This window comes from Larus michahellis, chromosome 9, assembly GCF_964199755.1.
Source record: "Larus michahellis chromosome 9, bLarMic1.1, whole genome shotgun sequence".
Lineage (NCBI taxonomy): Eukaryota > Metazoa > Chordata > Aves > Charadriiformes > Laridae > Larus > Larus michahellis.
In genome coordinates this window covers 3673550-3686991 of record NC_133904.1, presented here as the reverse complement: position 1 = coordinate 3686991, position 13442 = coordinate 3673550, and the positions used below count along the sequence as shown (strand labels likewise).

The 13442-nt window shown below is 47.1% G+C and overlaps 1 protein-coding gene across 2 annotated transcripts; it reads right to left on the bottom strand.

Annotated features, from left to right (window-relative positions):
* Positions 1 to 33: 33 nt before the first annotated feature.
* SPG21 (SPG21 abhydrolase domain containing, maspardin) lies at positions 34 to 12377 on the bottom strand. Of its 2 annotated transcripts, none has more exons than XM_074600630.1 (9): positions 12195 to 12377; positions 8631 to 8724; positions 4402 to 4563; positions 3474 to 3554; positions 2731 to 2876; positions 2110 to 2218; positions 1527 to 1634; positions 998 to 1138; positions 34 to 669 (listed from the first exon to the last, which is right to left on the bottom strand). In XM_074600630.1, exons 2-9 carry the CDS (start codon positions 8691 to 8693, stop codon positions 547 to 549), a joined length of 933 nt encoding a protein of 310 aa, XP_074456731.1. In that variant the 5' UTR covers positions 8694 to 8724; positions 12195 to 12377; the 3' UTR covers positions 34 to 546. The 2 variants fall into 2 exon arrangements, with proteins under 2 accessions (XP_074456731.1, XP_074456732.1); XM_074600631.1 differs by having other exon boundaries at positions 12186 to 12282.
* Between the last annotated feature and the right edge of the window lie 1065 nt (positions 12378 to 13442).

Here is a 13442-nt window from a genome sequence, read left to right as displayed (position 1 = left end):
GTTTTATTGAAAACCATTTTAACAGCAAGAAAGTTAAAAATTCAAACGCTTTATTTCAAATAGAAGCTAACTTAAACACAACATATGAAGCAAATAAGTGATGGCAACGTTGGCACTTAAACATCTTTTAAACCAAATATTCAACAAAAATATATGTCAGCTTATAAGTACACAATCTGCGTGTGGCAATATATACAGCCCAGTGAAAAATATAAAAAGAAATACTGTTCTGCTTAAGAACATGATAGTGAAGACTTTGGTAGCAAAAACGTCTTTGTTTTTAAAACTGTTGTCTTGAAAGATGCTTCCTTGAATTCAAAGACTAAAAATTAAACAGCTCTATCCCATTATACTGCTGGAGGTTTACAGCTCTATCCCGTTATACTGCTGGAGGTTTCTGTCCGTGGGTCGTTCACCGACTGTTGATCCTGTTGGAATCACACAGTGATCATCGGCTAACGCAAGGAAAAAGGCAGAGTGGGAACAGTTGATTGTACACAGGAAGACCACCAAACTGATTCCTCATTGTCACCGGCACTCCAAAACCTACTGCTCGTCCTGCTCGTTGCTGGTGTGAAGACTGATCTTCTGGACTTCCAGCTCTTCTGCGCTGACCATGGAGGGATCGATGGCTGCGTACCGGGTACCGTGGAACTGCAGCAAATGGATCTGTTGGACACAAAAAATAACACTGAAACAGGTGTAGAAGCATCAGGTTTGGGTAAAACGGAAACATTCCTTACACGTAATTTTTGTGAGGATGAGATCACGGCTCCGGAGTACAAGAGCTCAGAGAGAGGACAGAGAAAATGGGCAACGGCCAAGCCCCCAAAGCCGTCCATGACCATGGCTGCTCCCAGCCCTGTCCTGCTCTACAGCAATCTGGCAGCCAGGAGCTCAGGTGGGTTAAGAAACAAGAGCGAGCACAGGAAAGGAGTTTCCTCCTGCTCTTCTGGCTAAAGGCATTCCTAGATTGGGTTTGAATGCAGAGACTCACCTGAATATAGAGGTTGACCTCAGCACTCCTGCAGAGATAGGGGAAGTTGCCTCCTGTTTTGAGATGAGCTCTTCTGGCATTAGGATAAAGCTTATACATTTCTTCTTTTGCTTCAGTCGAAAGCGCGCTTTGGTCAAACACCTACGTAACAAGTCATAGCGGTTAGTTCTGAATCTAATCTGATTTTGCCCATTAAATCAGACTGGATAGATGCTGCTCCTAGAAGCAATTCTCAGCTCCTCTGTGGAACAGCGTTAATGAAATGGAAAACAAGCAAAGACATCAGGCATCAACAGCTAGAAAGCTAATGCTGTGATATGTAAACGCATGGCTGGGTCACTGCACAGAATACCCGATTAATAATGTAACACAGAAGAATCACAGTGTTGCCCAGTCAGTAGGCAGCTTATTTAATTGTAAAGTTAGATGCTGCAAATATTTATGAAGTTGTTAACAGAATAGCCAGACCCCACCCGCCAAGGGGAGGAAACAGTGTTTAAATAAAAGGATTACGTTGAGATTAACTTACATCCATGATGGTTACAGGGATGTCTCGAATTTTATGAGGTTCTACATAGGAGTTCTGGCAGTTGAGGGTTAGTCTTGAAGCGAGCTCGCTCTGGCCCAGACTCTCCAGCTTTCAGTAGAGAGAAACAGTGATTAACACCACGTTTCAGTGAAGGAAGTTAATGCAATATTAACAATACAGCCAAAGAGAAGATAGTTTTAAAAGGAACATGACTGCGCTTCAGATGAAGATTATAGTTCCAATTTAGTATCTCTCTGCACGAGACAAATGCTTAAAACATGGTGCATTAGTTGCTCCTGCCTCCAGAGCATGGTCTAGGGACATGTCCCAGCACTTTCTCCTCTTCTCCCCCAGGTTCTTCACTGCTTCTCTTCTCATCTCACAAACAGAGCTGTGAGGCAGAGGGTCACAGCATCGGTTAAATTGCCAGGGCTGTGACAGCCACCACCCGCTCAGGATCCGCTCCTTACTCCTCCCTTCCGGGGAAGTAAATGAAGAAAGCAGCAGAAATACTGCAGTCTCTTAATGAGTAAACCTTCTAGAGAGATTCACATCGCAGCCATCGGCGCACACAGCTACCTACCCTGTCCACCATGAAATCAATCCCATCCGCCATTTCAGGATCTAGAGGACCAGATGCAAAGTTCCCAAGGACAATTTTTTTCAGCATAAAAGCAGGCATCAGCCAAAAGCTAAAATAGAAAAAAATGCGACAATCTTCAAGCAGCCAGGACTCCAACATTAAGATGCTTTGTTGTAAGCGCTCCCTTTCCTCACACGGACTTTGCACTTTAACTTCAAATGAAATTCTGAAGCAGTTTTAAGAGCAGAGAGATGGAAAACCCGGCAGCGAGGTGCCTGAAATGCTCCGGGAAGCTGTTAGTCTTACATCGCAAGAGCGTATTTTAAACACGGTGAATAACACTTTTCCCCACTCTAAATGGTTTTGATGGAAAACAGGCCAAGTTCTTAAATCTGACTACAGAGGATCACAGGATGACTCGTCTGTCAAATTCCACGCTCCCAATTGTGAAAATTTACATTTTCCTCGTGGCGTGGCTTTAAAAGGCACAAGTATTCCATCCCACACCTCCCTCACCCAGGCTGCAGTCGGGTTAGACACGTGTCCAACCACATCAGCGTCACATTTCATTACAAAAAAATCAATGCCACGGGTCTGATCGCTTGTCTCAGTCTTCCTTACCTGTTTGCTGTCCATGTCTGGTTGAAGATAGACGTGTCGCTAAAGGAATTACACAGGATCAGAGACTGAACTCTCGGGGATTTGTGTGTGTATTCAGCAAATTTTTGAGCCAGGAAGCCTCCCAGAGAGGCTCCAAAAAGGTGAACCTAATTCAAGAAAAGCAAACAACCAAACAGATCATGTTACACTTGTGAAAGAAGTGACCTCTAAGCACAACGTTTTGTTACACAAATAGGTCATGGAAGCTGCACCCTGTCCTCATAACCCATTCTTAGAAGAATCAAACTCTTCCGTTCAGCTTCTGGTTTTATGTGTGACACGAACGTGATAAATACTGAAAAAAGGAAGTGCTTCCAGGTCACAGTTCAAATTTCTGTGTGCTCATCAAGCTTAAGAAAAAACCCCAAACGTTTCACTTTGTCTTCAATAGCTATTCCAAGCCAACTTTATTGGGGTATTCCGTACTACATGAGTTAGGGAGGATGACTTCCACGGGATCTCACGAAAAGCTAGTTAACCAATACAATTTAATAAGGTTGAACTTAGACCAAGTATGACAATTTTCAAGGGTATTCGCCCTTCAAAAATGAACTTGTTTTAACAGTAAAATCGCAACGCAGCCTCTTTATTTATAGGCTACATTTTTGTGTCGTATTTTATACACTTGCTCTTAACTGAGACTCTTTCAAACATTGGGTTTTTATTGCAACTACACAGCCATTTCCCCGTCTCGGAGCACTCACTTTGTCCAGCTGAAGGTGGTCTAACAGTTTTCTGAATCCATCACAGAACTCAAGGTGATCCCAGTACACCGGGTACTGCAACTAAAATAATAAGAAGTTAGAAAAAGCTGGTCTTTGACCAGTACCTGGCAGCTGAGCGTTTGAAAGTCACACCAATTCTCACGTTAAAGGTTTCAAGACCGCAACCTGCCTCTCCTGTACCATGAGGCTGCAGCTCCTGAGCAAGGTCCCTGCAGGCAGAGGGTGCGAGCACCTCCCCTTCGCTTGCACAAAAATACACAACTGAAAGCACCGCAGAGCAAGTTTGTTGGGGAAAGTGCAGCATTGCTTCATCTGTAATCAATGGGAGGAGAGGCTGGAATGATTTTTCAGCGATTTCATAGCACATAAAGTTGGCAGGTACAGAAAATATTAACTGCTGCTAGAGATACAGCAGTACTCCTGAAGCCATAGGGTTTGGCAGAAACATTGTACAAATAAATTGTTTCAGTTCAGCTCAAGAACTGAAAAGACAGAAAACAGCATGCTGTTGGGATTTTAAGGAGCGACTTTGAATTTGCAGCTAGGCAGGCTAAGAACCCGGTTATCCACCATCCCCCTAAGGCAACCACAGAAACCCTGAACTAACCCATACACTTGCCTCACGGCTAACAAAGATCCAGCTGGAGGTGTCCAGGGCACACAAGGGAGCAAACAGACCGAGAAGTTAATAACGTGTACGCACAAGGCTGTGGGTAAACGGTGCCATAAACGTACAGCGGATTTCAGCCTGGATCTGCAGGCTGCATACTCTGGAATACAACTTAAAATCAGGTTTTTTGAGGATTCTCCTTAGTCAACACTAAGACGTTCATCTTCATTGTCCAACCTCTGATGAGAGCAACAAGCACAAATACACTAATTCTGACACAGGACTGAGAATACTCACAGCGATAACTCTGTAGCCCCATCCAGTCAGTGCCAAAATTTGCTGGAAAAACACATCTGCAGTTCCACTTACAGGAGGGAGAAATATGAGCGGGCACCGAATGCTCCTAGGTCCCGCATCATACAGTGACCAGACTTTACTGTCATCATCGTCTACTATTATCTGGAAAAAAAGAGAGGCACGGGGGGGGGAGAAAAAACACACAAGACAAATGAGGTTCTTCAGCCAGCTTCCAGGATTGCTTCTACAAAATTTCTGTCATCTAGTCAATATAATATTCAAGACCCCTTTGAACAACACCATCTTGTACTCCTCTTTGCAATAGCTTTCTTCTCAAAGGCTGTTCACTAACTGGAATTACAATGTTTGTGTGAATATTGCTGGAAACAGAAGTGCTGGTTTTACAGTGAGGGGCTTCACTTCAGAAATTACACCCAGAAAAAAATAATCTCTCTTCCTTTCTGAGGAAATGCTGTTAACCGAAGTTTGCAATGCTTTGCTCTGGATTTCAACTCGGAGTGCCTTAGTCAGAATGACAGTTCATCTGGATCTGAAAATTCATACAGAAATAAATCACGGGGACAGCAAGACTGTGCCCCAAAGGATCAGATTTATGCAATATTCCACATGCAGAAAAATATGCTTGGGAAAGGAGCCACCGTGCCATGGCCCGGGGGAGAGACCCAGGAGGTCAGTTCTAGGTACTGAGAACAACAGCTGTAGGCTGGAAAAAGCACTGCCCCCTGGGGCAGCTTTATAAACAACCATCGACATCTGCATTCCCTGGACAAAAAGAGGTTACAGGGCCGGACACATGCAAGCCTACTGAATTAAGCAGCTAACACCACAAATTATTGATCTCAAACAGTTATAGCCTGCTGCCAGAAACACAGACACACACAACTCCCAAAGCAGCACTACAAAGCTGACCTGGAAAGAAAAACGCTTCCATCATCTGGCAGCATCTCGGGAGCATCTGGAGTGCCTGGGACACACGGTTGGCTGACGGAGATTATCCACGTGTGAGCTGCTTAACGAGCAGCTCCTCATACAGCGCCCAACTTGGGACAGAAGCTAGAAGTCCTAGCACAATTAGTATCTCTGAAGGTACAGGAATTAGGTAAAGGTCTTCTCTTCTAGCAATGCGGGAGCCTGACTTGTTTTTGCAGGCCTGCTCTACCAGCAAACTGTTGTGTATATTTAGGATGCTCTTTCAACCCTCCACAGCCCGGCAAAAGTGTGCGGCTCGTAGCAGACCAATAAGCACAAACCTCTGGGGAAAGCCTGCGTCACACAGCGGGAATTCATCTCCTCTCTGTCAAGATTTTATAGCTTTTTGAATAGCAATATGCAAGCACAACTCGCTTTTCCATCACCGCAGTTAAGCTTCTCAGGGAGTCAGAGAACAGGGTATCACAAATCAGATTTGCTTGACTAAAAAAAATCTGTCTGTAATAAAGCCAGTATTTCAGGCTCTGAGATCGTGTGAGAAATCACATGATGCTGTTGTTTTGTAAAGTCTTTATAAAAAAAGAAAAGAAAAAAAAAAAAAAAAGAAGGATTGCATACCAGAGCTTCCAGACCACTGAAACCATTTTAAAATAAACCTTGCACAAAAGCCCTCCCAACCCCTGCAACAACAATCCTTTGCAGACAACTCGAGCTGCGGCCTCACTGTTTTGGAGCTGTTACTCCATCAGTAATTTCAGATCAGTTCAGGGTAGGTGTCAGTGACTACTACAAACTTTTCCTCTAGGAACATTTCCAGAGGTGAAATCATAAAACCAAAGTTAGCTCATGTCAAGGGAACCGAGGCTGAGAGAGAGAACGATTCTTTCCTTGAGCCCAACAAGGAATCACTGGGTTTAGACAATTGTTCTATTTGATTTCTAGCCACAAGCCGGATAGTTTAACTCCGGCTCCAAAACAAGGCTAAGCGCTGTGTAAGCGGACATCAGCGTGGTTAACTGCTGATTTGGTACGTCACCAGCCTTTTTGTTGTTCTGGTGGATCAAGCAAGATCGCCTACGGTTTACAGAGAGGGTAAAATCTGCACCGCATTGAAACAAAGGGCAGAAGTTCCCCCTTGAGTTGAGCAGAGCCAGGGTGTCCTCTGCTGAAGACTTTTAGGAAGGACTTATTTAAGATACCACGCAGCGTATGCAAACAGAGGCTGACAGGCAAAGCTAAAGGCTTAGTTTAAAAATGTTATTTTCTGTGCTGTACTTCCTATATCTGCCAAGAGTACGAAGGGCGATGAAGCCGTGCATTTCCTGCTCCTGTTATCTCAGCCTGTTTTCAAACAAACCGCTCCGGCTCCGCTTCTTTCAGTCGATCTGACAGCAGTAGCGATGGTTGGTCATTCCTTCTCTGTACTGCACATGCTTTGCCTATACTTTTGGGGGGATAACGCAAGCAAATGTATTCCTAAAGACTGCTTCAGAGATTAAATACATGTTCAAATTGTGCCTTTCTTTTCTCCTCTCTCCAGAAAGCAGGATTAGTTTGTTTATTTCTACCTTCTTCATAGCCCACAATTATCACTGTCGCATCACTTTACTTTTGAGTAGGCTGAATCACTCAAGGGATTCCCCAGTCTGAAGGTCAGCAGGTCAACAGCAGCTTCAGTTTACACATCCCCATTTCTGAAATCCTGAGTAGTCAGCAGCAGCTGAAGGCAGTGGCCCCTGGCAGCGAGCTGCAGCATCACAGTCCCCACGGCAGCACCAACGCGTTCCGTTGTAACCACAACCTCCATCTCCTTTCATTTACCACACTGCGTCCCATAACGCAGCGCCTCAGAGCACCCACATGTCCTTCTGCTGAAATGCTGCCTCCTGGCTTTGCTGAGGCATTGCCTGGAGGCAATGGCACAAATAGACCCAGCAGATCTGGTACTGGCCAGAAACAGAGAGAAGCTGGACAGCCAGAGCCTAGAAAACACATGCATAATCAACAGCAATGGATCTTTCTTATTTACAGAAGACACAAACTGGCACAAATGAACGAGAAACCCTGAATGGGAAATCCTACAGCCCTTCCACAATGGTAATTTCTTAAAGAAAGCTACACGCCACTCAGTGGAAATAACGCTAGGCACATTTAAGTCTTGTTCCTTAGGTTTGGGGACACAGTCCCTTTCAAGCAGCCCAGTGGCAATCAACTTACTATGCTAAGAGGTACTGCTCCTCTCACCTCTGCTGCCAGCACCATCCCCGTGTTCCTGCAGCCCACAGAGCCATCCACAACAGGGAACTGAACCAGGTGGAAGCCAGCACAAAAACAAACCATAAAACACCCCCAGGCAAGACAGGTCACTGACTCTGCTCAGCTTGTATGGTTACGTGAGTGACCATGTTGTGGGAGCAGCAGGCTGGGGTGTAAAGGCAAGACTGTCCTTCACTCTGGCAGGAGTCCGGGCTGCTGCCGCAGGTTAGTCTGTAACCACAGCCTCAGCACACCTCATCTGCACAGCCACATGCGAGAGAGCGCCCAGATCAGGAGCTGCATTCTAGTACTGTACTCCATGCCCTCTGCCACTCAGGATGTAGAGAGAAGTTGGAGCACTGCACACCTCAAACACTCTTGTGTGGTTCAGTGAAAGGAAGTGGAGAAATCCAAGCAAGAGGAGAAAGTGGTTGGACAGTTTGATTAAGCAGAAGACATCTAAAGGACACACAGCGGAAGAAACCGTTTGTTTTTTTCCACTGTGGTTAAGGCATCTTTCCACTCTCAGGAACATTGCGTGCAGCCCAACTTCTGAGAAGTTGCCTTCAGGTGCTCTGCTTCAGCCTGAGGATGATGGGTAGGAATGGCAGAGGTGGCTCTGGCAGCACAGCCGCGTGGCAGCCGGGTCAGTCACCCTGCCCTGGTGCAGCGCACGCAGGCAGCTCCGTGAGAGGCCACGCATGTGGTCCCCAGCACAAGCTATTTTCTCCGAGTCTCCTCCTCAGGCATGGCTGGCATCAGGATACCAGGTACTGCTGCTGTAGCTCACAACCGCGAGCCTCTGCTCCCCACCATCGTGTGTGGAAGTGACCTCTAAGAAGCACGTGAAAATTGAGAGCGTGCTTTCATGCACCCATATGACATGTGGGACAACCCTTCAGGAGATCAGCCAGGTCACTAGCACAGCCACAACCGTTCTGCATTAACCAAACAGCTTAGTCTCCCCCACTGCAAAGCAAGAGGAGACATCTCACCCACAAGTCAATCACAGCCGTACATACCTTTTTAAGAGGAACTGTGCTTCTGAACCAGTTATAGTCAGGAGAGACTTTAATCTCTCCCATGATGTTTAGAAAAAATTCAGTTTAGGTCAGCCTGAAAGAGAGAGACAAAGTCAGAAATCAATACAAGAGCTTTACCGCAGGCAGCACGCAAAAGCTGTGCTGTGTACATAAAGCATTTGCAGGGCCAGTTTGCTCTTATCAGTTGATTGTTCTACCCCTGACTTGCGCCAAGTTTACTTATCCTCAGTTTTCATCACAAACCATTTAATTATTCTCCCAAGAGACAATCACCTGACTGCCTTACTGTACCAGCCTTGTTACAAAATGATAATGCTTTTGCAACAGCATTCCTGCGTAACAAGCTGTAGACAACTGTGTTGCAGGCTTTAAGCGGCTTAAAAAGCTAAAGCACGCTTTCAGTTTGTTTTTAATTTATAAAGCACTCCAAGTTTAAATCTAATAAGTATTCATACAATTCACTCTGCAGTTCAGACAATAGACTTACATTATTTCACCAAACTACTGCCTAAGTATTCACACCACGTTCTCCCATCTCAGCATAACTGACCCAAAGGAATCCCAAAGCGCATCAGGAACACCACCTGATCTGAGGCTTCATTTACAGAAGAGCTCTGAAGTTTCAGTTCTACCCACACAGAAGCTGCCCCTTGTCAGGAGTCACCAACAAAGACACCTTTGAAGCACACCCATTAATACAGAACAAATCGATTCAGAGTTGGGTCCACACAGAAACGCCGCTAATTCACTCTCAAGTCAGAATGCCCTAGCAGAGATAATGACCACGTCTTACAATACTCCACTCATTTGTAATAAACACTTGGGTAACTTGTAGATTTAACTTTTTTTTTTAAAGCAGAGAGAGCCCATTAGCTTCCAGTTCTACAACAGATGGTATCAAACAGTTTGGAAGCTTGCAGGCTCAATAGGTTTACCCTGAAAGCCAACTGCCTCAGGAGATTATTTTCATGCATTCACACACAGCACCGAGCATAATGAAACAAAGCAACTTTTACTCTTGTTACTTAACAGTTGCCAAGTATAAATCAATAGGTTTTGTTTCTTAATTCTTCATAAAATAAGACCTTGGTGTGTTCTGCGAGTCCCTGCAATTCATTTCTCCCTGCAGGAAAGCTGCTGGCGTGCAGATTTAACTACCTGATTGGGTTACAGCTGGATTAACAGTTATGTACAATTTCCTCATCTTTCAGTCTTCATTTGCCATTTTCCAAGTACAGAAAACATGAACTTTAAAAGGGGAAGTACTTTCTAAATTGCAAGACAACACACATCTTCCACAGAGCAGGCGATACACCTCTCGTATCTAATGAGGGTGTTAGAGGTAGCACTCAGCTGTGTGGCCATTGTTTCAATTTTGCATGGCTTTGTTTTGGGGCCAGCATCAACTATTCTGCTCTTTGTCATCATCCGGCAGCAGGTAAATTTACAGAGGTAAAAAACATCTATTCCACCAGCCTGTGAGGCAGAGCAGGCACAAAGAGGCATTACTGGATCAAGGGGGACAGCTGGTCATTAGAGAAAGGAAACAGCAGTTTAGTCTACAAATTCCTTTCTATAACCACGCATTAACTGGTGATCAAAAAGCTATTCAGTAAGCCACAGTTACAGCAGAAATAAAAAATTACAGCAAATGCCTTAAAACAACACGTTCTCTTTGTGTATTACATTACAGCGGGGCCAAGAAACACAAGTCATGCTCAGGGCCTCGCTACACTAGGCACTGCGCAAATACAAAGGCACAGGAGAGGGAGACTTTCTGCTAATAATTCTGGTTGCCATAATGGGTCAGCAAGCTCTTCCCGCTGTGATCACCTCTCTTTTTCTGTCACCTGAGTCTTTCAGCGCCATTAAGCTAATTTGCGGGCTGGCAGATCACTTGGGAGCAGGAAGCTGTCTATCATTAGACTAGGTAAGGAACAGGCATGGATGCAGATGAACGTTCTTCTGTCAGCGTCCCTCGGCTCACACCAGAGCAGGTTAAGAGTCCATCTGCAGCCTAGATTTTGAGCTTCCCAGTTCACCTGCAAATCTGCGATGGAAATTGCTGGTCACCAGGACTCAGGCTGGTTTCTACCAGCTCCTTTCCTGTACCTATAAAGGTGCATCTGCGAGCCCTATGCCTAAGGATTGCTCCTTTTTTAAAGCAACAGTAAACGTTTTTTCTTTGATTATAGATGTTTTTTTCTGAAGTCAATGCCCTATTACTGAATTTTTTTTTCCCCTTGGCACAGAAGCGAGGCATTAAATTTGCACGCACAAACATTTGTGTCAACAACTACATGCTCTTCCAGCCACAGAAAAGCTGAACCATGAACGCGAAACAGGGAACCAGCCACCCAAGGTAACTCAAATCACAAAGAACCTGATTCTGTTTATGACGGAGCCTCTAAAGACCCACGTTTCATTTTCAGGAAAACCAAACAACATGAAGGACTCTAACCTCTTAAAACTAATTCCCCTAAAGGAAGAATCACCTAGGGATGTGTTCACAGCACTTGATAATATTCTTCTTGTGAGTTATTCCCACTACGTAACGCTTTCCACTTGTTATTGATTTAGAAGGGTTTTGTTCCTCCCACTAGAGAGGAAACCCTGCCAGAGTAGATTAGACGAGTTCTTCTTCCTTGCGCCTTGTCTGTGTGAGCCGGGGCCACCGCGCAACCGCTCTCCTGCTGCGCTGGCCACGCAGCGCCCACTCCCATGGGCCAAGAGACCTGAATCAGCAACACTCTCACCAAAAGCCGACTACGGGCAAACACCAGGAGATGCAGAGGAAATTCCAGGGCTACGGGTGCTTTATGAACACCAAACAGAGGCAATAAGGGAAAAGAGTTGGGATAACTGGGCACCTTCCCCTCTCCACCAGTGGTGTTCCCACCAGGCTGCCCATGACCCCAGCCCCTCCTCCATCCCTCCTCCCTGACTGCAGCCGACTCCCTGAGCTTTGTGGGGAGCAGCGGGCAAAACCCCGCTCAGCACTCCCAGCCCAGGCTCTCCTCTCAGCAGCACAGGCTGCGGCAGCCCCTTCCCCCGAGAGCCGCCCCGGGGAGATGAACACCCAGCGCAGGGGTGGGCTGAGCTTTGGGCTCCCTGCGGGGCTGAGTCCCAAGCCAGACACCGCACGGCCCGGGGCCCCTCAGGGGTCGTGATACGCGTCCTCCCCCATCCTGACGTCTCCTCATGGACCCCCGACCCCTCAGGGAGAGCCTCGTCCAGCGGTAATGCTGTCCCAGGGCCTGAGAGGACCCCCCCAGACTCTTCAGGGCCACACCCCCTCGCTCTTCTCAGAGCCCACCCGGCCCCTCAGTGCTTCCCCCTCCCCAGTCTCCTCAGGACCCACCTGGGCCATCAGTGCTCCCCCCTCTCCGGTCTCCTCACGGCCCACTCGTCCCCTCAGTGCTCCCCCCTCCCCGGTCTCCTCAGGGCCCACCCGGCCCCTCAGGGCCCCCTCCCCGCTCCAGGGCCCCGAGGAGAGGGGCAGGCCCGTCTCCGCAGCGGCGTCCCCCCGCCTACCCCCCTCACCGGGACGCCGGACCGCCGCTCTCCTCCTCCCCCGGCGCGCCCAAGCGGGGGCACCCGCCGCCGGCCGCTACTTCCGGGTGCTGCCCCCGCGCCGGCCACGTGACGGCGGGGAGGAGCGCGGGCGAAGCGGAAGAGCAAGCAGCCGCCATTACTGCCGAGGCGGAAGTAAGTGGCCCCGGCGCCATCGCTGCCGAGGCGGAGGTCACGTGGCACCGCTGCGGAGCGGTGATTGGTCGGCGGGGTGTGAGGGGCCGCGGCCGCCATTAGCGCTCCTCAGGCGGGACAGTGTGAGGAGTGGGACGCTGCGGTTGCTGCGCTGCTCGGCCAGATCTTGACAGAAATGGGCTTTAACAGAGCAAAAAAGGCACAGCAGCTGCCTGGTGGTGCTTTATTCTGCTCTCTGTCGCTTTTCTGCTTGGCGCAGGCGTCTCTGTGAGCTGCCACTGCCATCCAGCGGGAGAGAGTGACGGGTTTTTTGAGATATGTGAGAAATCCCGAGTGGTTTCAGTGAAAACCTCGGTGAGTGGAACAGCGTGTGTTCAAGTCAGGCTCTTACTTTTAATATAGTAGGTTTTATCCCGCTCCCCCAACCCAGCTGTTTTGCAGTGCTTGTTTTTCTAATACAAAACCTGAGTTTTTCCATTTGCTAAGTCTATTCAGACAGTTTATTTTTAAGAAACTAAGTTTAAGGCCATGGTAAAACGCAGGTTATACCAGATTGGCAGGTGCCCGGCTATAGGTGGTGGTGTTAAACCTGTGTTTTAGAAGGAATAAAGGGGCAGCTCCTCGAGGAGGGCGACAGGTGACGTGTCCCTGTCTCGGAGTCATTCCTCTAATGAGCAGTTGGTATCAATTAGCGTTGTTTAATTAGTATGGGACAAACAGGAGGTGAGTGGATAGAAACAGTGATGTCGGTTGTAGGCATGTTCTCCCTGAGATACGTCTAAAGGACACGTTTGATTAGATAAATGTACATATTTATACATAATGCTGTCCCCTGGCTGTGGATTGCCCCGTGACACAAGGCAGCGTTTTTCTCACTCTCCTTAAGTTGCTTTGTTTCGCTTAAAAGTTTTCAAGTTGCTGTTTCAGTTTGGGTTTTTTTTTTTCCACAAAAGTATTTAAAAAAAAAAACCAAAACATTTGTGGGATGTAAGCGGAAACATTTTTCTCACGTTGTGTTTGGGAAGCGGAATTAAATCGCCGAAATTCTGAGCCGAGGGGAGGCTGAGGGAGACCCGGGGGCTG